This window comes from Xyrauchen texanus, chromosome 37 (assembly GCF_025860055.1).
Source record: "Xyrauchen texanus isolate HMW12.3.18 chromosome 37, RBS_HiC_50CHRs, whole genome shotgun sequence".
Lineage (NCBI taxonomy): Eukaryota > Metazoa > Chordata > Actinopteri > Cypriniformes > Catostomidae > Xyrauchen > Xyrauchen texanus.
In genome coordinates, this window is record NC_068312.1 from 22,768,371 (window position 1) to 22,792,257 (window position 23,887).

Here is a 23,887-nt window from a genome sequence, read left to right on the forward strand (position 1 = left end):
TGCGTGTCAGATTTGAGAAGCGTCACTGAACACGGGATGAATACAATTACATTTGCTTCGGCTGCGGCCACTTGCCAAAGTGGCTAGTAAAAGTGACAGAGTTTCCTGGCACTGCTGAATTCTACCCGCATTTGGCGGGTGGGCGGGTATTAATGTCAAGCCCTGACTGTGTAGGGTCACCACTTGATGTCTAACGTAAAGATTTGGGTCCTGATGAAAAAACAGTTAAGAAGTACTGCTCTTCTAGGGCACGTAAAACTCTTCTGAGCTCATAACTGTGTGTTGTTTCAGTGTAAAACCAGCTAGAGCTTAAAAGAAAAACAAATATCCTGTTCAATTCCCCAACACATACTCACACAATGAACAGAGTCATTAAAACACTGCTGTGAAATCACACTCACCTGTCACATCAAACAATACTGTCGGGACAGCCACCACAGAGCATGTTCCCATGGAGACGTCTCACATCTCCAAATTACGAGCGAAACATACTAATACACTAAACACTAACAGATGCAGAGTGCATTTCTCTAAGTGTGTGTGTGTGTGTGTGTGTGTGTGTGTGTGTGTGTGTGTGTGTGTGTGTGTGTGAGAGAGAGAGAGATAGAGAGTTCACCAATAGGGACAAGGGACATGAAAGACTTCAGAACATAATTAACATGTTCTTGGCGGTGAAAGACAAAAAGGGAGAGGCTGAAAAAGTAGAAACAGAATGAGAAACAGAAAGAGAAAGCAAATGGGAAAATAAACGAAAGCTTAACTTTGGTGTGTGTATTGCGACAGCCTTCTTTGGTCAATAGATTTAAGAGACATGTGAGTCACACATACACATGGATGAAGCAAGACAACGATAAGTGAGTGGATCAAATCTCCTTTATGAGCATTTGGCTTCTCTCTCCACTCACCACGCCAGTTGCAGCACAATCCGATGATGGATATATGTTTTATGTGAAACTGCAGATTGTAAAAAATCAAATGCAATGTTCTTGATACTTGATACATACTAACTAAAAATTGAGAAATAAACCTCATTGACATTTAAAATATGCAAGCTTCACAAAAAACTTTGGAACCTGTGACACACTGACCCAGCTTTATTTGGGGAGGGGGGCATTTAGGCTTCACACTGCAGACAAATCTAATTAGTTTTACAAATCAATTTAGTCTATCTACATAAGTTTCCATTGTAATTACCTACTGTAAATGTCAGCGCAACGACAAGATACATTAGAGAGTAGCAGTCAGTGTGGAAATTTTGCATTTGCTGATGCCAGTCATGACATCTTGTCACAGTGGGAACAGATGGCTGTGATGAGGGCAGTGCAACATGGGAAATGTAGTTTGGGGCAAACTACTGACAGAAGACAAAAACCATATCAAAATAAGAGTCCTTATGAACATAACAGTGACTAACTGTACCAGGGTGAGAGGCATTAACGAAGCAAAATCAAAGTGTTTTCAACCAAAATCTTATTAGTGTGGATGTGAAATGAAACGTATTTCCAAATATCCAACTTCATGTAGTTAATGCAATTAGTTTTGTATTTATTATTTGAATAGTGTTGCTGTTCAGAGCAAAAATTTCAGTTAGACACATCACAAAATGATGGATTTTTTATGGTCTGATAAATGCTTTGGTGAATTCAAAACCAGTTAGTCACTCACCTCAGGATCCTTTCCTTTGAGAATACATTCCTCATGGTTACCAGGCAATGAAGGCCAATGGATCTGGAGAAAAAGTGGAAGAATACATGATATTTTATTGTCTCATCATAAATTAAAGCATACACTTTGTCACACCCAGACTAACAAGAAAATGTGTCTGGGGGTGACAAGGCTGTGCAAAGTGTATGTTTCAGTGGTCTAAGGTTTCAGTGGTCCATGACCACAACAAAATCAGACATTCGCTGTTAAACAGAGACTGTCAGATTCAGTATATAAGGATGGCTGTGTAACAAAAAAAGCGACTTGTGAGTATTTGCTGCTCCCATGAATTTCAGCAATAAAACCAGAGATTTATGAACCAACAGATTTATGAAAGCAATAAATCTGAGAGTGTCAAAGTCAGCAAAACCTAATGTTATATTATGATTAATTGAGAAATAAACATCAAAACCCATCAGAATTCCTTCATTTTTCACATAACTCTGCCACAGATGGAGGACCCCCTCTATCAAAGTATATAATAAGATCGTACATCCTGTCACATTCATTTCATATGTGTCATAGATCAGTCTGGCACTGAACCACTGTCACATTCAGACCACACAGAGACTAGTGGGATTGTTTGTGCAGATCTGCAACTTCCTCATATTAGTTGGTCCACATTAGCATTAGAGATCAGATATAACAGTCTGCTAGCCAGATTAAATAATGATGAGTAAACTACAATCATATTAAGAATGTTAACTAGCCAAAAAGAAATCAACTAGTGGGAAACATATAAATGAGTGTGTCAGTTTTTGACAGAAAATATCTGTTCAACACTTGTGGGATTTGTTGATTATCAGAACTGTTTGAGTCATATGGTGGTTACAAAGAGATTCATCCTGCCCAAAATATTAGATCATCACAGAAATGTCTGTTCCAGGCATTTCTGGTATGATTAAACAATGACTGAGTCACTGGGTTTTCTTTACTTTGTTGAGCTCTTACACATCTTAACATTGTCTAAATCCGGAACCTGCAATCAACTACATTACCCAGTGTCCTTCCTGTGCTTAAAGGTATTTCCTGTTTCCTTAATTAGACATCATACTTTTCCAAAACACTTACTGGTCTAATGTAACATCATATTTTTCATGTTTGTCTTTCAAATTTCATAAATAATGAAAAAGCTCTGTAATGTAAACCATTTTATGAGCGCAAGGGTTCTCTGGACACACTAAAGCAGCCTCACTTATTTACCCTTTCTATTTGTTCTGGATACACTGCGTTTAAGATTAATCATTCTCCATTAATCATGGGAGAAACACAGCAGCTGGGCTTTAAAGATTGTAAGGCTGATATTAGACCATTGCATCCTGCCAGTTATCTGAAATAAATGGGTGGGCATGATTCCCCAAACTGAACTGAGATCAGTTGAGATAAAGGCTGAAGTTATGGAGATTAACAGTGAGTACATCCCCAAGAGGGAAGAAGGAAGTCTGATAAGGGCAGGGTGATTTTCCACTTAAAGAAAAACATCATGAGTCACTGCTTTGATTCCTGTGGCACCCTTCACTTTGATCGGGAATGTTTACAGATAAAATCTGCAAAGAAATGTTGTACACGTATTCACACACATCCTAGTAATTGCACATTAAACAACCCTAGTTTTGTGCTGTGCTCAAAAGGCTAAAAGCATTTTGACTTTGTTACTAAAATTAAACAAGATCAGCTGTAGAGTAGCATATAGTGAGCCTTATGATTGCAAATTCATTGTAACAACAATGTAATAACATTCAGATTTTTTTATTGAAATCTCATTATAGAAACTAATATATGAAATCACACTCTTGCCAGTATTGGTATGAAGGCCTTATTGAGTGCATGAAGATCTGACCAGACAGAAAACGTTTGCCTTTGAACCGAAGGTCAAGGGGTCATAACCCCAGAGGTGGCAGCCACTCCCACATGTCTGTCACCATGGCAATTTACTTCCTATTCCTGTTCATATCTTCTAACAAGGCCACACACAATGATAAGGTCTATGGAGACATAGGGCATGATCTCTAAAACAAACATGCACATTTAACAAAAATAACCACACTATTTGAGGCTCCAGTCGCTTGGGTCAAAACACATTAAAATGAACAGAGGCTTTAATTTAGCTCAGCAGTGCGCACACACACACACACACACACACACACACACACACACACACACACAAAGATAATTACATGAAAAAATTGCCAAAACCTAAAGACAAGTAGTACCAAAGCAATTCTGCTTTTTCAGTCCATTTAGATCAGTATCTGTTTACACGCCAATGATGACTGAAAATTTTATGTTATAAACTACACCAATAAAACAATAAGGGGTGCCAAACATGTAAAATCAAACAAACACCATTTATGTTTTTAAATGTCTGTGTGCCCTAAACACATCTTTGTCACAAGTGTGGCCAGTTTATAGGAGTTGAATGTGTTGTTTGTGGACAGTTGTTTATGCCTCATTCTGACTCATGGACTGACTGACTTCCAACAAAAACAAAACATGGCAGAAAAACAAGAACTAAGAGTGTGTAAATATATGTGTTCCATTAAGATTATAGTTTTCTGTAGGATTATAGTAAAACTAAACAAAACTAAGCAAATCGCACCACAGATCGCTTGTTTTAAATTGAAATTGTCATCATCCACCCATATATATTGGATCATAGTTTGAACCTTGCAAGCTAAACAAAAAATGTACCACTACACCAGCACGGTTCACACTTATATGAAGAACCAATAAGGTGGGGTCCGAATCCGAGTGAGATTCTTCCCGGTGCCCTCCGCAGCCTTGGTCTGGTTTCAGACTCACATGCGATTCTGTCGAACCCCTGTGCTTTTCCGTCATCAACTTGCATCATCACAAACATGCACATGATGGGAAACACAACACAGGTCGCACCAGAGTGAACGAAACTTAATTGCCATAATTCAGCAGTTAAACATATATCAGATGCTTTCAAACAATGTTTTTTAAGGAAAAAGCTGGTTTGCACGCTTACTCACACACCTTATATAAAAGGCACTGCACCTATTCTGTGTCCCACTACGTTCCCCTGTCATTTCAGTCCTTCGGATGAGACGATAAACCGAGATCCTGACACTTCTCGAAAAAGAGAATTCCCCCATTGCCCCTTATCAATCATGGCTTCCTAATAATCCCCATCTATTAATTGGCTCAATAACACAACTCTCTCCTCTCCACCAATAGCTGGTGTGTGAGGAGCCTACTGGCACACTATGGCTGCCATCGCATCGTCCAGGTGGATGTCACCCCTGACTCTCTCTTTCCCTTTGTCTTTCTCTCACTTATTCACATTCACTCCTTGTAATTATGTCTAAAGTGTGTCAGCATTTTTGTCTGCTGAATTTGTCTCCAGCAGAGCAGACTGAATAACATGACACCTTCCAATAATAGACACTCACATACGTTACCAATACCATCACTTTACATTGTCTCTGCTTTCACATGTGTTTTTCTTGGGACAGTTTTCCTATGCTTATCACAGTGTTTGTGTGTGCCAGCTACCTCTTTAGCATCATGTGTGTGATCCAGTCTCAGTGAGTACAAAACATCTTTCCCTCCCAGGAAAAGCCTGTCATGATATTCATCCAAATATACAGCCGACAAGTGCAGATCGCCATGGTAACCGCTGAAGATAGAGGTACGGTTTGTGGCCAGCAGATCTGTGGGAAACGAAGAGAGATAGAGAAACTGAGATATAGTGAGACAAATATGAATTATGAATGACCTGATAACCAAAACCACATTTCAACAGAAAGTTTACAGTAAATCTTTCTCTCTCTATCAAAGAAGACTGGCTTTAATAGAGAGAAAATGTTTAGGGTAGTGATGAAGCACAGAAAGAGGACATGCAAAGAGCTGTTCTTCAATCTAGAACAGCAGGAAAAGCACTTGGAGCTGTTGTGGAATATGCCTGGTGTTCTACACTGCTGTAGAGAGCTCTTTGGGTTCAGGATTTGGAATTCAAGACTAAACCCCTCATTCTCTGTTTCTCTCATTCTAAATTCCATTCAATTGTGCTTCATTGGCGTGACTGTTTGTTCAAAGCCAAGTCCAAATCTTACAGATTGTTAGTTTACGTCAGTACTTAGCAGATGCATTTTAACCACTTGCATAAGACTCATTCTAGACCAATACAATTAGGTTCAGTGCCTTGCTCAAGAGCAGGATTGTGATTTCTGTTGAACATGTAATCTTTGTGTTAACATACCAGATCCCCAACTATTAAGTTACCATTCTCCCCTTCTGAGAATGTGATGGCATATGGTGCAAAAATGAAAGACAAAAGAATGGAAAGGGATCTTTGACCCTTAAAGTGAGTCCTAGGTATTAGAGAAATGAGCTAGTGCTGTGTGTATGTATGTGCATGTGTGGATTTACTTTCCTTTTCTCTAGGGATGAAATGCAGCTAAAACCTATCGCAGGCCGAATTGACATTTAATCACATGCAGGATATGTTGATATCAACCATTCCATTTTCACTATAGTTAAAATGCTAATTCTTGATATCAGGAATGTACTTACTACCAGTGACAGTGTTCATTTTTGATATCAGTCATTTCATTTGCTCTAGTAAAAACATTTCTGATAATAAATGCCATCATCAACTAGCTAAAATTAGCTTTTATATCTGTAACATTTTCACAAGTAGAATTCCACAATGATCTGTCAACCAAAATACAATTACGGATATCAAAAATGTATTTCTTACTAGTTGAAATTCTAATTTCACAAATCAGAAATGTACTTCTTACTAGTAAAAAGTTGTTTTATAACAATAATTGCAATGTTACTACAACAAATATCCATTCCGGATTCATTTTACAACTGGTGAAAATGCCAATTCTTTATATCTGTAAATACATTTCAGCATGTTTGATTAGGTACTTAAAATATCTGGAAATGAATTTTGGATATCAAAAAATTGGAAAGTAATTAAAGATATCTAAAAAGTCATTCTTAATAGTTACAATCATATTGCAGGTATCAGAAGTTAGCTTTGCCACTAGGGAAAACCAAATTACTGATATAAAATTTGGAATTTTTACTAGTAGCTAGTTTTTACTATTAATACAATTGTTGATATCAATAATTAATATTTGCACTAGTATCATTTTTACTAGTAGGAAGTGCATTGCTGGTTTGTGAAACTGGAATTTCAACTAGTAAAACATTTATTTTAGATATCCGTTATGGTATTATGAATAGGAGTAGATGACTGATTATTGTGAAATTCGACTAGAGAAAATGCAGTTAAGAACAGCACTTAGTATACTAATTGAAATAATAAAAAATGATATCAAGAATGTATATTTCTGCAAGTAATGACATAATTTTTTCTATCAAGTATTAACGTATAATTAAAGTGCAAATGTATTTACTGATATCAAGAATTGCCATTTCCACTAGTTGTAATTACATTCCTCATATAAAAATGATCAACTATTGAAAATGGAATTTTTAATATCAACAATTCATGTCTTGGGAATAAATATAAGTCAGTTCAGCTTGCCATAAAATCTTCCCTTTGGGGACATCCTCAATTGAAACAAAATAAATAATAATTTTACTGTAAAAATTAAAAACAATCTCTTTCATTGGTAGGTTTATGGATTAGTGTTAGTCTGTAGTTACTATAATTGGCTTTGTATCAAAACAATAGAAAACAGGAAGGTGAATAGGTGCGTGTGTAGAGGATTATATGAGCCTCGTTATTTTTGACGTGGTTACTTAAACGCATAGCGGCAGTTCCGAGGTGAAATGTCAACTGTGTGGAAATTTGCAAAAATGTAAGCATAGTAAGGTGATTCTACGAGACATAGCTGAAAAGTGCATGTGGTTGATGTCAGAGGGATAACAAGAATGAGATAAGAGGGAACACAAGAACACACACACACATTGACAAACACTCAAGTATTTCACCAGGTTACCATATATCCTATTTAAACACTTAAACATTCTCATGTAATGTTTCCTGAAGAGCAGCCCAACACTCCCTCCACATTCTCCTCATATAATGTGTAATTGGACAGAAAAAATAGAGTCAAGAAAAAGAGGGTGGCATGCGTCTAAAGCCGCTAATGGGGCACTGCTGAAAAGAGCACAAACAGAAGCCAAACAACAAAGCCAAGAGTAAAATCACAATTATAAACAACACACATCCAACAACCACAATGCACTCCCCACATACGTCAATTAAACTCTCTCTCAGCCATTTAAGGAGTTTACCAAATACATTTGGAGTTTTACAATTACGATGTAATCCTCAAATACCTTTCCCAAAGCTGAACTTGAGAGAAAGAGTTTTGTTCTTTCTTTATTTTTTTTACTGATGTTGCGTGCAAGTTTCTCAACACAATATAAATGCTCATAACGGTTGCTTTCCAGAACCCAGTGTCCAAACAGTGAAATACTGGCATACACACAATTACACACCCTCTTTCTTACAAAATCGCAAATACATGTGCAAATTCACAGATTTATTTATTTATTTGTCATTTAGCAGATGCTTTTTATCGAGAACGTTCATAGAGAAACACTAATTGCTGGGCTTCTCTGAAGTAACATGTCCAATGTCCTGATTAAAGGCACAATGGTGGCAGATGATCTCAATAACTCGCCAGTTCATGAATCAACACTGTGTCCCCCATGGATCAACACACACATCTGAAGACAATTAAATAAAACAGAGACACAGACCTCCAAAGAAATTTAGAGCTTCAGCGTCATCCATACCCATTAATTCTCTCTCCTATTCCAAAGATATTTTATTAATTACTCACTATTTTGCTCACTATAACTTGGATAATGTGTGTGTCCTCATTATCAACACACACACACACACACACATGCACACACACAATTGCTAATAACTACAGAAACAAAAAACCTTTTACCATTTTTAGAATTATAAAAAAATATTCCAAATGAGGACATCCCAAATGTCCCCATAGGGATGTTTTCTGGGACAAATTTGTGTGCAAACTAATCATGTGTCCAAATATTCTTACTCCCCAACAATATAGTATGCCAAAAGCAGTTTGTCATTTGAGCAGTATGTCAGAATCCTCAGTTTTTATAAAACAGAAACATACCCTTGCTGCGAGTTTCTGACATGTATACCCACTGGAAACTTTACTGTCCCATATTCCCATAATGATCTTAAAAACGCAGAGTCAGGCAGCTGTTTTCAAATGCTATATACACCAAGAAAGTTGTTCTTCGTGGTTAAATTGTACTTGTTGAATAAATCCATAGTAAAATATTTTTGTTGTTACAACATCATACATTCGGATGATGGCACAAATACGAAGTATGTCTAGGAATGTATTTAAACTACTCAACTGCATACCTAATGAATGCATTTTATAAATTGCAGAGAAGTGCATTCTTCATCAAATGCAGTAGATACTCTGACAGTACATGAATATGGACGCAGGCTACAAACTAAGTAAACCCATACACGCGCATACAAAAAAACACAACATACACAAACATTACTCTACATTGTGGTCCTCTCTTTTCAAGCCCCCAAAAAACATACACCCTAGAACACACACGCACATTTCACCTTCCACCTGTTTCTAGTATCTAATGGGGTTTTTCCACTGCATGGTACAACTCGACTCTGCTCGCTTTTTGGGGGTTTTCCACTGTGGATTGTACCTGGTATCTGGTACTTTTTTTAGTACCACCTCGGTCGAGTTCCAAGTGAGCCGAGGCGCTACTAAATGTGACGTCAAAATCCTGCAGATCACTGATTGGTCAGAGAGAATCGTCACCACTGGCATCACTGGATTTTCGACACGGACCTGCTAGTTTTAAAGTTAGCTACAGTGATAGCAGTATCATTTGTTCACGTGACTTTCGAATTGTAAAAAGAAATGGCTGTGCGCAAAACCACACCGTGGTCAATAAACGAGGTGCAGATGTTCCTCTTGTTAGCGATGAAAGAAACAAAAGTCTTTCAGGAATTGTATCAGCTGTTGGCCGCACAGTTGAGACACGGCTACCGAACCTACCAACAGTGTAGGGAAAAGTAAAAAAAATATTAAAAGTGACTAAAGAACAGAACAATCAAGGAAAAGTGGAAGTGGTTCGTCCAAATGGATGCTATCTAGACAGGCGAGCAATGGGAGGGAGAGTGCCCTGGACTCCACGATGGAGGATGGTATGTTAACTCTATACTCTGCTTGAAAGTTTCACTTTATATAGTTGACCAGCTACTGGAAGCTTGCTTCTAAAACAACCTGGCCAATTTAACTGTAATACTTGTGTAAAATCACCATGCAAGAACTGCTTTTTGCAGCACAATGAGCTAGAAGTTTTTTTTCTGAAAATAAGTTTGTTTATTGTTTTGTGTCGCGTTTAAGATGATGTCATGGCAGTACAGGCCGCGCAACTATGACGATCAGCCTATAATCCCACCCACATTGAGGCCGCCCTAAACAGCAGTGGAAAGCAAACTCAGAAAAGTAAAGCGAGTAGAGTTGAGTCAAGTCGAACCGTAACATGCAGTGGAAAAGTGCCATTTGTGTATGTCTCAGACATGCATACACTCACATTCAGTATAGATTACACAGGTAGTCTGGTCTGTCTCCTGTAGCTGTATAAATAATCTTCTCTGTTAAACTAACAATTCATAATCACCAATTTAATGAAGTTAAACCTGATGAAATGACAACCTGATACTACACAGGGGTTTGAGTTGGCATGCACTACAACTCCCCATAGTGACAGTAAGAAGCTGCGTGCCAGTAGATGAGTAACACTTTGGAAAGAGAACTAAAACTGTAGTGTTGTACTCTAGTACTTGCAATACCCACAGAAACACACACACATCTGATCAATTCATTTCTACTAAACTGATGCATGTTTCTTACAAACGCTACAATCATTAAGCCTTTAATCACATCTGTGTGTTCATCAGCAATGAGGAAAAAGAGGAGGATGAAGAGATAGATAGATAGATAGAGAGAGAGAGAGAGAGAGAGAGAGAGAGAGAGAGAGAGAGAGAGAGAGAATTAGAAAGGGACTATGAAAGTAGGCTATGACAAATGTAAAGAAGAGTTTACAGGGTTTGCTTGAATTCTAATCAGTGACACATGCTAATGCTGATGAAACACCAATGTATTTATATCCCTCTCTCGCAAACTCTTTTCTTACATCAGCTGTCTTTCCACACAGTGGCATGCCACCAATTTTCGAAACAAGCATTAATAACACACATGCACATTGGCATTTGTCCTACCTTTTAGGGTTTAGAGGTTTTGCATTAGAGCTGGCTGGGCCATTTGCTTTATGGTTTGCATTCATTCTTAGTTATGTTTAAACGACTGTGTGCCTGAATGTGATTAAGAGAAAATGAGAAAGTGAGAAAGGATATATGAATATATAATATATGAATATGTAACCCTCAGGAGGACACATGTCTGAATGGGAAGTTAATCATGTTCTCATTTCTAGTGTAGACAGATACAGTCATAAACACCTTTGATGTATTTTATCATGCGTGTGTGTGTGTGTGTGTGTGTGTGTGTGTGTGTGTGTGTGTGTGTGTGTGTGTGTGTGTGTGTGTGTGTGTGTGTGTGTGTGTGTGTGTCAGAGGTGGGTAGAGTAGCCAAAAACTTAAATCAAGTAAAAGTCTAATTACTTCAAAACATAATTACTCAAGTAGAAGTAAAATTACTAACATAAATTATTATTTGAGTAAGAGTAAGAAAGTATCCAATTAAAAGCGTACTCAAGTAGTGAGTAACTTGTTACTATCACAAATGACATAATAGACGTTTACTCCCCTATATTCCATTACATAATACACATTGAACATGTATTACAGAATTATTATTATCATTAATGGAAATTCTGTCATCATTCACCATCACGTTGTTCCAAACCCATATGACTTTCTTTCTTCCATGCAAAACAATAAGGAGATACTTTCTATACTTTCAGTGAATGTTTTATATATATATATATATATATATATATATATATATATATATATATATATATATATATATATATATCTAACATACTTTGTGTTCCACATAATACAAATCCTCACACTTGTTTGGAACAACATGAGGATAGAGAAATTATGACATAATATTAAATTATGGCTGAGCTATCACTTTAAAGAGATCTTCTTAGACTTTAAATCCTCTCATCATTTACTCACCCTCATGCCATCCCAGATGTGTATGACTTTTCTTTGTTCTGCAGAACACAAATTCTGATTTTAAAAATAATTTTTTAGCTCTGTATAGGCCAAAATTGTGATGCTCCAAAAAGCACATAAGGCAGTATAAATGTAATTCATAAGACTCCAGTAGTTTAATCCATGTCTTCAGAAGTAATATGATAGGTGTGGGTGAGAAACAGCTCAATATATGTCATTTTTTGCTAGACTGCAGGGGCAATATGCAGAGAAGAATATGAATCACCAAAAACGCAAGAAGAATGTGAAGGTGATCTGTTTCTCATCCACACCACTTCTGAAGATACTGATTTAACCACTAGAGCCTTATGGATTTATACAGTTAATCTGCCTGAAGTAGCTGCAATAGTTTCCAGTACCCCTGCGAGGCCGTGGAGTAAATTAATACTGCTTATGACATGTGGGACAAAGCACACTGATATATTGCTGCACTGATTTAAAAATGTACACTTAAAAACCGATGTCATCAGAGCCCAGTTACAGAATTACCCTGAAAATGACCATCTCATTGCACAGAAAAGCCCACGTTAGAATTATAGCCAAAACTTACCTCAGCATGCTTTGGTGTTAAATGAAGGCATTGCTTGACGGAACTATTCTTTTTTTCACTGTGCGGAGCGAAGAAAGTGTTCACTTTTAAGAGCTTGATGCTGCTGAACTGATGACTTGTGTGAGAGTCTGTGAGAGTGTCTCATCGTGCGTAGCTGTGAACTTCCGCTCTCGTAAAAGTCCCATTCAATAATCTCTCAAAAAATACCTTCAAAAAATAAATTACACATTCATTCAAATTAAACCCAGTAATGTAACGCCACACACTGTAAAGAAGTAAAAGTATAAAAATTTAATTCAAAATTTACTCAAGTGAGAGTAAAATGTACCCACTTTTAAACCTAATCTAAACGTATTTTTTCCCCCAAAAAGATACACCTGAAAATGTAATGCGTTACTACCCACCTCTGGTGTGTGTGTGTGTGTGTGTGTGTGTGTGTGTGTGTGTGTGTGTGTGTGTGTGTGTGTGTGTGTGTGTGTGTGTGTGTGTGTGTGTGTGTGTGTGCGCGCATTACAGTAGGCAGTTTAAGTGGTTTACAAGGACTATTTTTTTCAGGTTACAAACTGGTAATTCCAAGGGTATTATGCTATAAATGTGGTTTATGAGGACATTTCTAGTGTCCCCATAATTTAAATAGCTTAAAAAACATATTAAACGATGTTTTATTGAAAATATAAACATGCTGAAAGTTTTTTGTGAGGGTTAGGTTTAGGTGTAGGGGTTAGAATCTATAGTTTGTATAGTATAAAAATCATCATGTCTATGGAGAGTTCTCATAATGATAACTGCACCAACACATGTGTGTGTGTTGGACAGTGTGTGCGATCAGTATCAGTTTAATTTTCTAGGGGGCTTCAGGCTGAATGTGTCAGCAGTTCCATGGTTGAACTAATTGATTTCTGACTGGTGTAGTGAAGCAACAGCAGAGACCGTTCACAGAGTCGAACATCAGCAGGAAGATCTCATGGTGTCTTCCCCAAGCACTAAGAATACACAACACTGCTCTGATAGACATATACACACAGTCAGAAATTATTTTTCCTCTTCAGATAACAAATCTATTGCAGAGTATGTCAACATTTCACAGCATCACAACTTAAACTCTCCAAGGCAAATCAGATTCTCTGTGAATACCACTTATACACTTTGCTCTATTTCTCACTATATACTGTACACTTGCAGTCATAAGTTTAGACCCACTTGAGAGAATTTGTTCCTTCTCAAATTTATTTGGTAAACCAAATGGGTGAGTTAGGCTGGAGAGTGAAGGGAAAACAGCCAATAAGTTCCCAGCATACATCTGAACTCCTTCAGTACTGTTTAAAAAGTATCATAGGTTGCATCTCATGAGATTAGTTGAGGCAGACTCACAGTGAAATCGGAAACAGTAGGTTGATTATTCTTTATTTAAAATTGGCCCAGTCCGCCCCTGCCTGTGCTTACCGAAATTGCTGAAATTGGCAAGTGTTGTTGGGCATACAGGCACATGTGGACTCCATGTTCCATGTGAAATGTCCATTGAAGGGTGCACTTAACAATTACTCTTAAATGTGTAAAACAGTAATAATACGGAATCAGTAGATGAGTCCAAACCTTTCCCTGTAAATATGTCCATACACATAATTCTAAAGAATTTGAGTGCAACACAAGATACCAATTCTCCATAGTTTAATATCAGCTCTGTTTCCTCTAATTCTCTCACTCTCACTCTGCCTGTCTGTCTTCATTTGTCACACACTACACACATTACTTCAGGCCATATTAGGCTACACCAACTCTTTTAAACTGTTAAACTCATAAATCCCCAACACATAACCTCTCACTCTTTCAGTCCCTCTTTCCCTCTCCCCTTCGAATCCCATTTTTCTCACTGTCAGTCTCATTCTTTCAGTCCCTCTGTCTTCTCCTGCTCCCTGGCCTCTCTTGACCCCACTCTCCCCGAAGCAAGAATCAGAAAGTGAGGTTTTAGATAAACCCCTCTGGACAGCAGCCATGAGAGTCACTGCCTTCCACTCTATACACACACTCACACAATAAGACTACAGCAGCTTGACTAAACACCTTGTTATGGCTACACATGGATTCCAAGACTCGTTTACACATTTAGTTTTGTTTTCAGAAGTGAGTTCATACACACAGACAAGAAATGCGTTTATTTTTAGTATTTTTCTCCTCACAGAATATATAGAACCACACCCACAATGGACCCTTTTCACAGACTGTGATGACATGTTTCCGCCTTATATAGCAGTGTAAATATAGCAAACTTTTTTATATTTGCAATAAAAAATTATTATTTTGTGTAAATGTATAACATTATGCCACAGAAGCGATGAGGTTTCTGACACAGCTGCTGAGGGATTTGCCATCTTCTCTCTTCTAATTGTCATAATCCATCACTCTCTTTTTATTCTTCATTTGGAAAGTTGTATCAATATAATAGTGGTGTTTTTCTTTTTCTGTTGGAGCAAATGAGTAAGCAAAAATTATATTTGCCTTGGTCTCCTATTCACTAACTTCACAAAGTTTACCCAGGAATCATTTACTTCTGCATTCCAAAACCCTGACATGTGAAAAGGGTCATCATCAATGCTCTTTGACAAGCAAAGCTCTCCTAGGTTAAGAATTTCAGGGATGTTTACAAACACAAGAAATCACCAAATGAAATGAAATCACCTTAGCAGAACAAAAATCATCAGCGCGTTTCATAATAATTTTAGGTGAACTAAATGAATCCTAAGAAAGAAAGAAAGAAAGAAAGAAAGAAAGAAAGAAAGAAAGAAAGAAAGAAAGAAAGAGATTCTTTCTCCCACACATATAATCTACTGTAAGTGACAATGGGTGAAATTCATTCAACTTCCACTCCATCTTCAGCACAAGACTCAAGCCATTTCTCCTTTCATTTCTCTTTAATTTACCTCCATTCATTCATTGATTTCTCTGACACTACTCTTTTTTTTCCCCCTGTATTACCATGACCCCTTTTAGCATCCTTGTTTCCTAATGGTTGTGTGGCAGCTGTATTTATGAACTGGGTACTTGAATGCATTGAGGCTGTAATTAAGTAAGCATGTGTTCATCTGATGGCTCCCAGGATGGTCACAGCTCAGGGGTTAAAAAAATCATAGTTTAAGTGACCAACAGCTGTTTTGGTCATTATCAGTGCGTGTGATCAAGTCCAGGGCTTGTGACCTAATTGCGATGAGCTGCAATCTCCCCTCAACTCTGGAGGAAACTGCTACAATACTTCATTGTTCTGCAATGTTACACCAATCTTTTGACTGACGCCACAAGGATGGAGGTAATGCATGTTTTCGTAAAAATACCACCTGCATCCATTTTGCACAGTAAAAGCATTCTGATCCCCTGTTGTCTGCCCCGTGTTTCACTTGTCAATTGTCATGCACTACAATTCCCATGATTCCCGGCCCTCATCACTCTCTCATTTTCACCTGTTTGTCATTTAGTCTCATTACCTTGTGTATTTAAACCCTGTTTGTTTTCCATTCCCTTTTCAATCGTTGCTTGTTTGTAGATGCCTGGATGCTTATGTTTTGTCCTGCTCACTCAGTTCATGTACCCTTTGTATGTTTTCGTGTTTTTGGTTTCAATTTTCCCATCGTGGATGTTTCCTTTGTTCCTGTCTGTTTAGTTTTCACCTTGTTAAATAAAACCCGCGTTTAGATCCTCACTCCTCGTCTGCCTCCTCCTACTAACGTCACACATTCATTATTCTTGTCTCCTCTTCATGGATAAATACTGTACTTATATATATATATATATATATATATATATATATATATATATATATATATATATATATATATATATATAAGTACAGTGATAACTGTAGATATATATATATATATATATATATATATATATATATATATATATATATATATATATCTACAGTATGTGTGCCCTGCCAAACCTTCAGCCTTAAATTCATTTCCTCAGCAAATGAAACATGGACATAAAACTGCCAGTGTAGATGTGCCTGGAGTCTGTACCTCAACTTCTGTGTCTTGGTTTTGCCATATGTTTGCCCTCCTCTTTTCCCATTTATGTATACTATATATATGCACTGATCAGCCACAACATTAAAACCACCTGTCTAATATTGTGTAGGTCCCCTTCGTGCTGCCAAAACAGTACCAACACACATCTCGAAATAGCATTCTGAGATGCTAATCTTCTCACCACAATTGTACAGAATGGTTTATCTGAGTTACCGTAGGCTTTATCAGTTCGAACCAGTCTAGCCATTCTCTGTTGACGTCTCTCATCAACAAGGCATTTCCATCCACAGAACTGCCGCTCACTGGTTTTTATTTGTTTTTGGCACAATTCTGAGTAAATTATAGAGACTGTTGTGTGTGAAAATCTCAGGAGATCAGCAGTTACAGAAATGCTCAAACCAGCCCATCTGGCACCAATGATAATGTCAGATAAACCGCTCGGTACAATTGTGGTGAGAACAATATCATCTCAGGATGCGGGTTGACACTGTTTGGCGGCACAAGGGAGACCTACACAACATTTAGCAGGTGGTTTTAATGTTGTGGCTGATCGGTGTGTGTGTATATATATATATATATATATATATATATATATATATATATATATATATATATATATATATATATATATATACATAGGTACACCTGTATAACTACTTATTCATGCGATTATAGTGTACATGTGTAGATAATTCTGGGGCATATAGGGACTGTGGGAGGAGCTGCAGCCTGTGATTGAACAAAAATCTGCATTGAGAAAGGAGAGATGCTCCACAGCTGCCATAGTAAACAAATAGCTGCTAATCTGCTACTGAGAGGATTGCGCTAATTTTACAATTTAATTAACATAAGTAACATATAACAAACAAAGTATCCAAAGAGAATCGCCCATTTCACATATGTGTGTATGTATGTGTGTGACTTTATCGGGAGACACACTTTGAGTTTTCATCGCATCTTTACTGTGTGACTATACAGAAAATAAAGTGAATTCTGGATTACTTCGTTGACTTTTTCCTGGGATGGTGGATATAAATAATTAGATGTTTATTGAGAGTGGGTAAATGAACTTCATTATACACTAAACCGTCATTAAATGTAGTTTACATGAGGGAAGTGTAGCATGCCTGTTACAGCATGGCTAACTTGCATCAAGATGTCTTTTTTAAGTCAATGAGTGAGTATTTCGGTACAGTAATTCGGTAGTAGAGTCATAAAAGCCTTTATTGTAAAAGATTGTGTTGATAAATATGTTTATAGTGCATTTTCAACATGTTGTCCACTGAGTTCAGTGTGTGCAGCATGGTTAAAGAGCGCTTTTTACTGCCTCGTCTCATCTCCACTCCGCGGCTTACGGGTCCTGTTTAAACTGTAACCTGAAGACACAGGCTGTGTCCGAAAACTGAAATATGCTGTCTTTGGTGGCTATATAAGAATGTATGAAGGTTGGTTGAAATAATGTGTTTTTTTAACTGTTCAGAGGGATCCATTCATCCAAAAACACTGTTGTTTAAACCCTTAACTGATAAGGCAGCTGCATACGATTTCCGATGCAGCCAAAGTTTGTATAAAACAGCCCTAAACAAACAAAAGTTTAGTTTTGATCCTGGCGTCTCTGTCAGTGTTGTTGATTTGGTTGTTGTTGCTATTGTTGCTATACTGCAAATAATGCCAAAATAAAAATGGTCAATACTAGATGACGTCACTACAATGGTACTTCAAGAATGCAAATGCCACAGGGCAAAATTTCCTCATAAACGTTCTCATCTAGAAAGTCACTAAGGGAAAAGTACCAGGACAAGTAGGTGGGAAAGGGCCTAATAGTGGCACCTGGATGGGTCTTCTGCTGCTGTAGCCCATCTGCCACAATGTTCCATGTGTTGTATGTTCAGAAATGCTTTTCTGCAAAGCATTGTTGTAATGTGTGGTTACTTGGGTTACTCTAATTATCCTGTCAGCTTGGACCTGTCTGGCCATTCTCCATTGACCTCTGTCATTAACAAGCCGTTTTCATCCGCAGAACAGCCGCTCAATGGATGTTTTTTGTTTTTGGATCAGCAGTTACACAAATCTTCAAAACATCCCATCTGGCACTAATAATGCCACAGTCTAAATCGCTGAAGTCCATTTTTCCTCATTCTAATGGTTGATGTGAACATTAACTGAAGCTCCTGACCTGTATCTGCATTATTTTATGTAATGCACTGCTGCCACACAATTGGCTGATTAGATAATGGCATGAATAAGTAGGTGTACAGGTGTACCTAATAAAGTGGTCGGTGTATATACGGTATATATATATATATATATTTGTATAGAGAAGATGGATGGATGGATGAATAGATGGATATTATTGTTGCATAAAAACTCATATGTGCACAGCTTGTAGTAGAATTTGTAAGCTCTGTGATAACCAGACTAAGAATCAATGAAAACAATGTTGGTTACAAATTATATCCCAACCCCCACCCTATTGTTGATAATGTTGTGTTAATAAATATACATTTATTCTGTATGTTTATAACTGTTTTTCTTGATTTGCTTGTTACATTTTTGGGTTTCTCTTGTTCTGTTTTATGGCAATACAAAACAATATTGTCATGCAAACAAGCACTTTGAATTGAACTGAGATTAAGTTTCTAGAATCCTGTGTGAAAGCTGAGCACTAAATCAGCACACGCATTTCACTGACCAGAGATCAGAACTGGAGCACCCCACAGATCCACACCAACATACACACAACTGCTGGCATTTACAGGCTGTCCCTTATTTCCCATTCAAAACATAACATGCTCCCTCCAGACCAATCCATACAATTCTGACAGCTTGATGAGTGCATGCATGCGTGCTTGCTTCAGCCTTTTCATCTTGCAGGCGCGCGAAAAGTGACGAATAACTATAAGGTGATCCGTCAGTTGTGAATCTTGTAATGAGAATCTAAATACGTTTACCCCAAATGCATGGTACTCTATTCTAGGCTGATCGTTATCAAGGTTCATAGCGCGTCCGTAGAGAAGACCACAGGGCGATTACACGCAACCAGAGCTCCACGCAGTGACTGCGCGCGCTTTAAATGACCGTATCTGCACAGATGCACTCTAGTCACGCACTCACACTGCTGGAAAGAACCTGGACACATGAGCTAATAATCATTAATGAAAATAACTTTACGGAGCACTGATATAAACAATTAATAACTACTTCTTCACATTTATGTCACCACCCTACGCCTCATTCCACTAAGCCTGCAGGTAAATTAATGTTAAGCAACGTATTTTATCAACGTATAAGTCCAAATCAGCACAGTTAAATCATCCTCGCGCACCGCCGAGTGTCCGACTGCGAGGCGGTTAGCGCGCGCCAGGATAGCTCGAGGGTTAAGGATCCCGGGGTTCTGGATAGATAACAGTTAAAACAGTAGCCTGAAATAGGCCTACTGAATCCTGACTTATTTCCCCATTATAAAAAAAAAAAAAAAGACAGGCAGCCATAACATCTCAGTTTTAACCGAGCAGTTCCTGCCATGTAAAGACGGCGAGCTTAGATTTGGACTTGATACGGTCACAAGAGGACTGTGTGGAAAGTTTAAACAATGACTCTTTAAATGTGACAAGCATGGAAATGGGTGGAAAAAGTAACAAGGAAAACAGCTTACTGGAAACGCTCTGTGCGTTGATTGCATTGCACAGTTTCCACACGCATCTGTTGGTAGTAGCCTACTCTTAAACAATTTACATTTCACAACACACCTCGTTTCAAAGCAGCTTTACAGAACATTATGCTGTAACAGAAAATTAAGCTGTAATGCCTAAAAAGTCTTCATTCTTCAAGTATTCATAAAGTCTACACAAATGAACCGAGAGATGGTATCAGCATCCTTAACACTCAAGCGGTGGAAACAGTTATTAATTAGCCTACTGGATCGTGTAGCTACTATCCTGCCAGTAGCCTTCTAAAAGGTTATTTTACATCTATTCATTTAATATTTGGGTTGGAGTTCTATTTTGAGAATATATACGAACCTAAATGATAAACATATCAGCTAGACAGATTCAGATAAAGATTGTGTGAGCACTTTACCTTTGTAAGACAGGCGAAGGCGCGGCACATTCAGTTTAGAGCTGGTGGCAAACGACAGGACCGCCGCTAAAACCAGAACCGGTAATTCCATTTTGAATGGGCCACTTTTAATGGACCTTTCTTTACGTTCACTCTAACGGCAATAAGAACTTCTGACTGGACGGTGTCCCCTCGTAAAAGTTGGAAACAGTGTTGGACATTCGCAGCTGGACCTGTGAGATCTCAGGTTAAGCACGAGCCACTCGACTGTGCCCGCGTGCGCTATTTTCCCACACTACACCTCGAGCTCAAATGACCCATTTCTCTCTCTCTCTCTCTCTCTCTCTCTCTCTCTCTCTCTCTCTCTCTCTCTCTCTCTCTCTCTCACTATCTCTATCATACTCTCATGTCTCACAGAGTGGTCGTTCAGTATTGAGAACACCCTCCCCGCCCTATGAGAACTTCGCAGAAGAGCAAAACGTGTCTCCTCACGTTCAAATCCAGCGTGCTTTGTCACGGAACGCGGATTCTTACATTGACTTTTGAGGTTACTGAGAAAGTCCTGTAAAGAAAAAAGTGTGCTACTTCTCAAATTCACCTTTCTTGCAGTGACCACAAAAGCATTTTTCTTGGCGTACAACGGGGCTAAAGGCCCAAAGATAAAAGAGACTTATGATTTTATTTTCTCACAAACAGCAACAAAAGCTATCACAGCACTTTCCTAAACACCTATTTGTCCCTATATACACTGCAAAATATTCCTGATCCATGAGATCATTGCATACACAGTTGATTTTGAGGCATTTATTTAGGGACAAAATACTTATTTACAGGGACTAAATGGGGTTCAATGAATGAAAACCAAAAAAATATTTTACAGAACGTAACCGAAAGCAGGTTAACATTATTTTAAAATGCAGTTAATAACCAGTTTCAGTTATAGATTTGTTACAAAAAAATGTTCAAAGTGGACTCAACTTGAGTCCAATCACAATGAAGATTAATCTGTGTGTAAAATACTTGAGATGTGAAAAAGAATAGTTGCACCTTTTTTACTCTAAAAAAAGCATATTGCTGTCTCAAAACTATTTGCCCTATAACAATTGTCCCTATATTTACACAATATACCCCCTGGGGGCCTTTTACCCCAACTGTGGAGTAAAAGTCCTCCTCGCCACAACCTTCCATTATTATTTCTTTTCACACAAAATATGTTCCTCCAGCAATATTCAATAAAAATTTATTTATTTTTTCAGTCTTGATACATTTTGTTATCAGAAAAAAAAAAACATTTTCCTTAAGGTGTGCATTTAGGCCTGATGTACCCTATACACTCACTCAGTCTGCCCCTAAATTGGGGTGCATCAGAAAAAGAAATGTGTTTTTCAGTTTGCATTAATTCGTTTATATATTTCTGTTCTGATTATTTTGACTATAACCTACGGACAATTTCCGTCTTTCCCTTGATCTGAAATTATCACTTGGCCCTATTGTGTATTGCTACGCCTCTTGAGAGTATCGGAGGTCCCGATATTCTGGGAGCATTTAAGACTCTGCGGGATCTTTTGATCAAGAAAATCCAACGCTGAAAAAAGGAGACGTCATTGCTGCATGATGTCAGCATACCATTTCCAGTGCTGTTACTGACATAGCAACGGGGGATTGGAAATGACCTGGCAAAGAGGCAGAGAGCAACATTTTTATATTGGGAGCAATTTTGGACACAATATGGGAGTTTGCCAAGTGCAAACTGTCTGGAGCACTATGACCAATTTTAACAGACTTTTAGTTTATTGGATAGGACATTTTTGCAGTTGTTGTTCGCAAGGAGTAAGTAGGCAATAATTTAGGCTGACATCCATGTTGGGATGTTGCATGTTGGTGGGCGGGGAGAACAAATTTGAGATTGTGTGTGTGTGTGTTTCTAACTTAGTCTTATTTCCATAGACCTCAATGTGACACAATGCACATTTTACTATAAAGAGTTTGGCCAATTAAATACAGTGAATGATTGTCGTTTCTCTGTATGCATGTAATTTTTCATTTTCACTTATTTTGCTTGCTTTCATTCATATTTAGTGTTTCCCTATGTGATTGCCATCATGCTATTGTTGTGTCACTTTTTTGATGTTATGGATACTCTAAATTTAATTTAGATTTATGACATTTGCCAAAATTTTTACAGTTTAAATATTAAACTGGATAATTATTAAGTTAATGAAGTGAATCTTCATCTGATACTCTCAAATACCAAAATAGCCCTCAAATAATTTTTTGTATCAATTTATGTGTAAGTTAAAAATGTTCGGACCAGAGGGAGAAAGAGAAAGGGGACCATAATAAAAAGACTTGAAGCTAACCATGTTTCATCAAAGAAAGTGTGTGAGCCACCTGCCAGACATGTGAAACAGTGAGGTAACCCCAAAACCCTTCAGGGGGCTGACCTTTGATCCATTGAAGAGGAAAGAGGTCATTTATAGAAAGTCTTAATTAGAATGTGACCCCTGACATGATGCTAATTTCCCCCTCTTCTTTTGCCTTTTTTCATTAGTCTCTTGTTTGCTCTTTGAGAATATTCTCATACATTTTTGGTGGGACCTTCCTTACCCTTACTCCCTTCCAAGTTTTTTCTCTCGAAGTTATAAAAGCTATGACTGTGGATGGACAGACAGACAAATACATGGACGGACGGACAGATTGATTTTGGCTAATCTAAATTATATTCATTACATATTGAATACAACATTTTATTAAATTAATTGCAGTGTTTTTATGTAATGAATATTTCAGAGTATAAAGTATCTACTTTATATGTTGATTTCTTGAAATCTCAAGAAAGCTCAGGGTTCTGTTTCCAGTGTGGGACTTGTTGACAGATAGATTATCACTGCAAATCTCCAGAATAGTGGGTATTTATAGCTTTTGGCCAGTTACACAGCAGTTTGAATCAATTCTTAAAGCAAGCTTGACACAGAATTACATAGGAAGATTAATGAACAGATCCGAACCCAAAACCATAGTGCAGTTGTACCCAAAATTGTCCAGTCTTACATTTCTGCTAATATCCATGTTCAACCTCTTTGTGGAATGTACGTCTGGAATGAGCATGTAATATGTTGTGGGCCAGTCTGAGTTCTAAACTTGCTTTGCTGATTTCTGAAGGTAATTTGATAACATGAATCTCTGATAAGGTCTTTATATTAATGTTATAGGTTATTAGTACTGATGGATCTCTGATAACATGCGCACACTCTGTCCTTCCCTAGTTTGTGGTTTGGAAATGGCGTGATGCTTTGTAATGATTGGTCAAGCATGTTA

General features: G+C 37.7%; 1 protein-coding gene across 1 annotated transcript in view; it reads right to left on the reverse strand.

Moving 5' to 3' along the window:
* The window catches only part of LOC127630515 (semaphorin-3G-like), a 36,484-nt gene extending 15,533 nt beyond the window's left edge, over positions 1 to 20,951 (reverse strand). Inside the window, exons 1-3 of the mRNA XM_052108096.1 lie at positions 20,591 to 20,951; positions 5,224 to 5,381; positions 1,666 to 1,728 (exon numbers count right to left, since the gene is read on the reverse strand). Coding sequence (XP_051964056.1) covers positions 1,666 to 1,728; positions 5,224 to 5,381; positions 20,591 to 20,681 — 312 coding nt within the window. The 5' untranslated portion in view covers positions 20,682 to 20,951. The remainder of the gene's footprint in view (positions 1 to 1,665; positions 1,729 to 5,223; positions 5,382 to 20,590) is intronic.
* Positions 20,952 to 23,887: the final 2,936 nt, after the last annotated feature.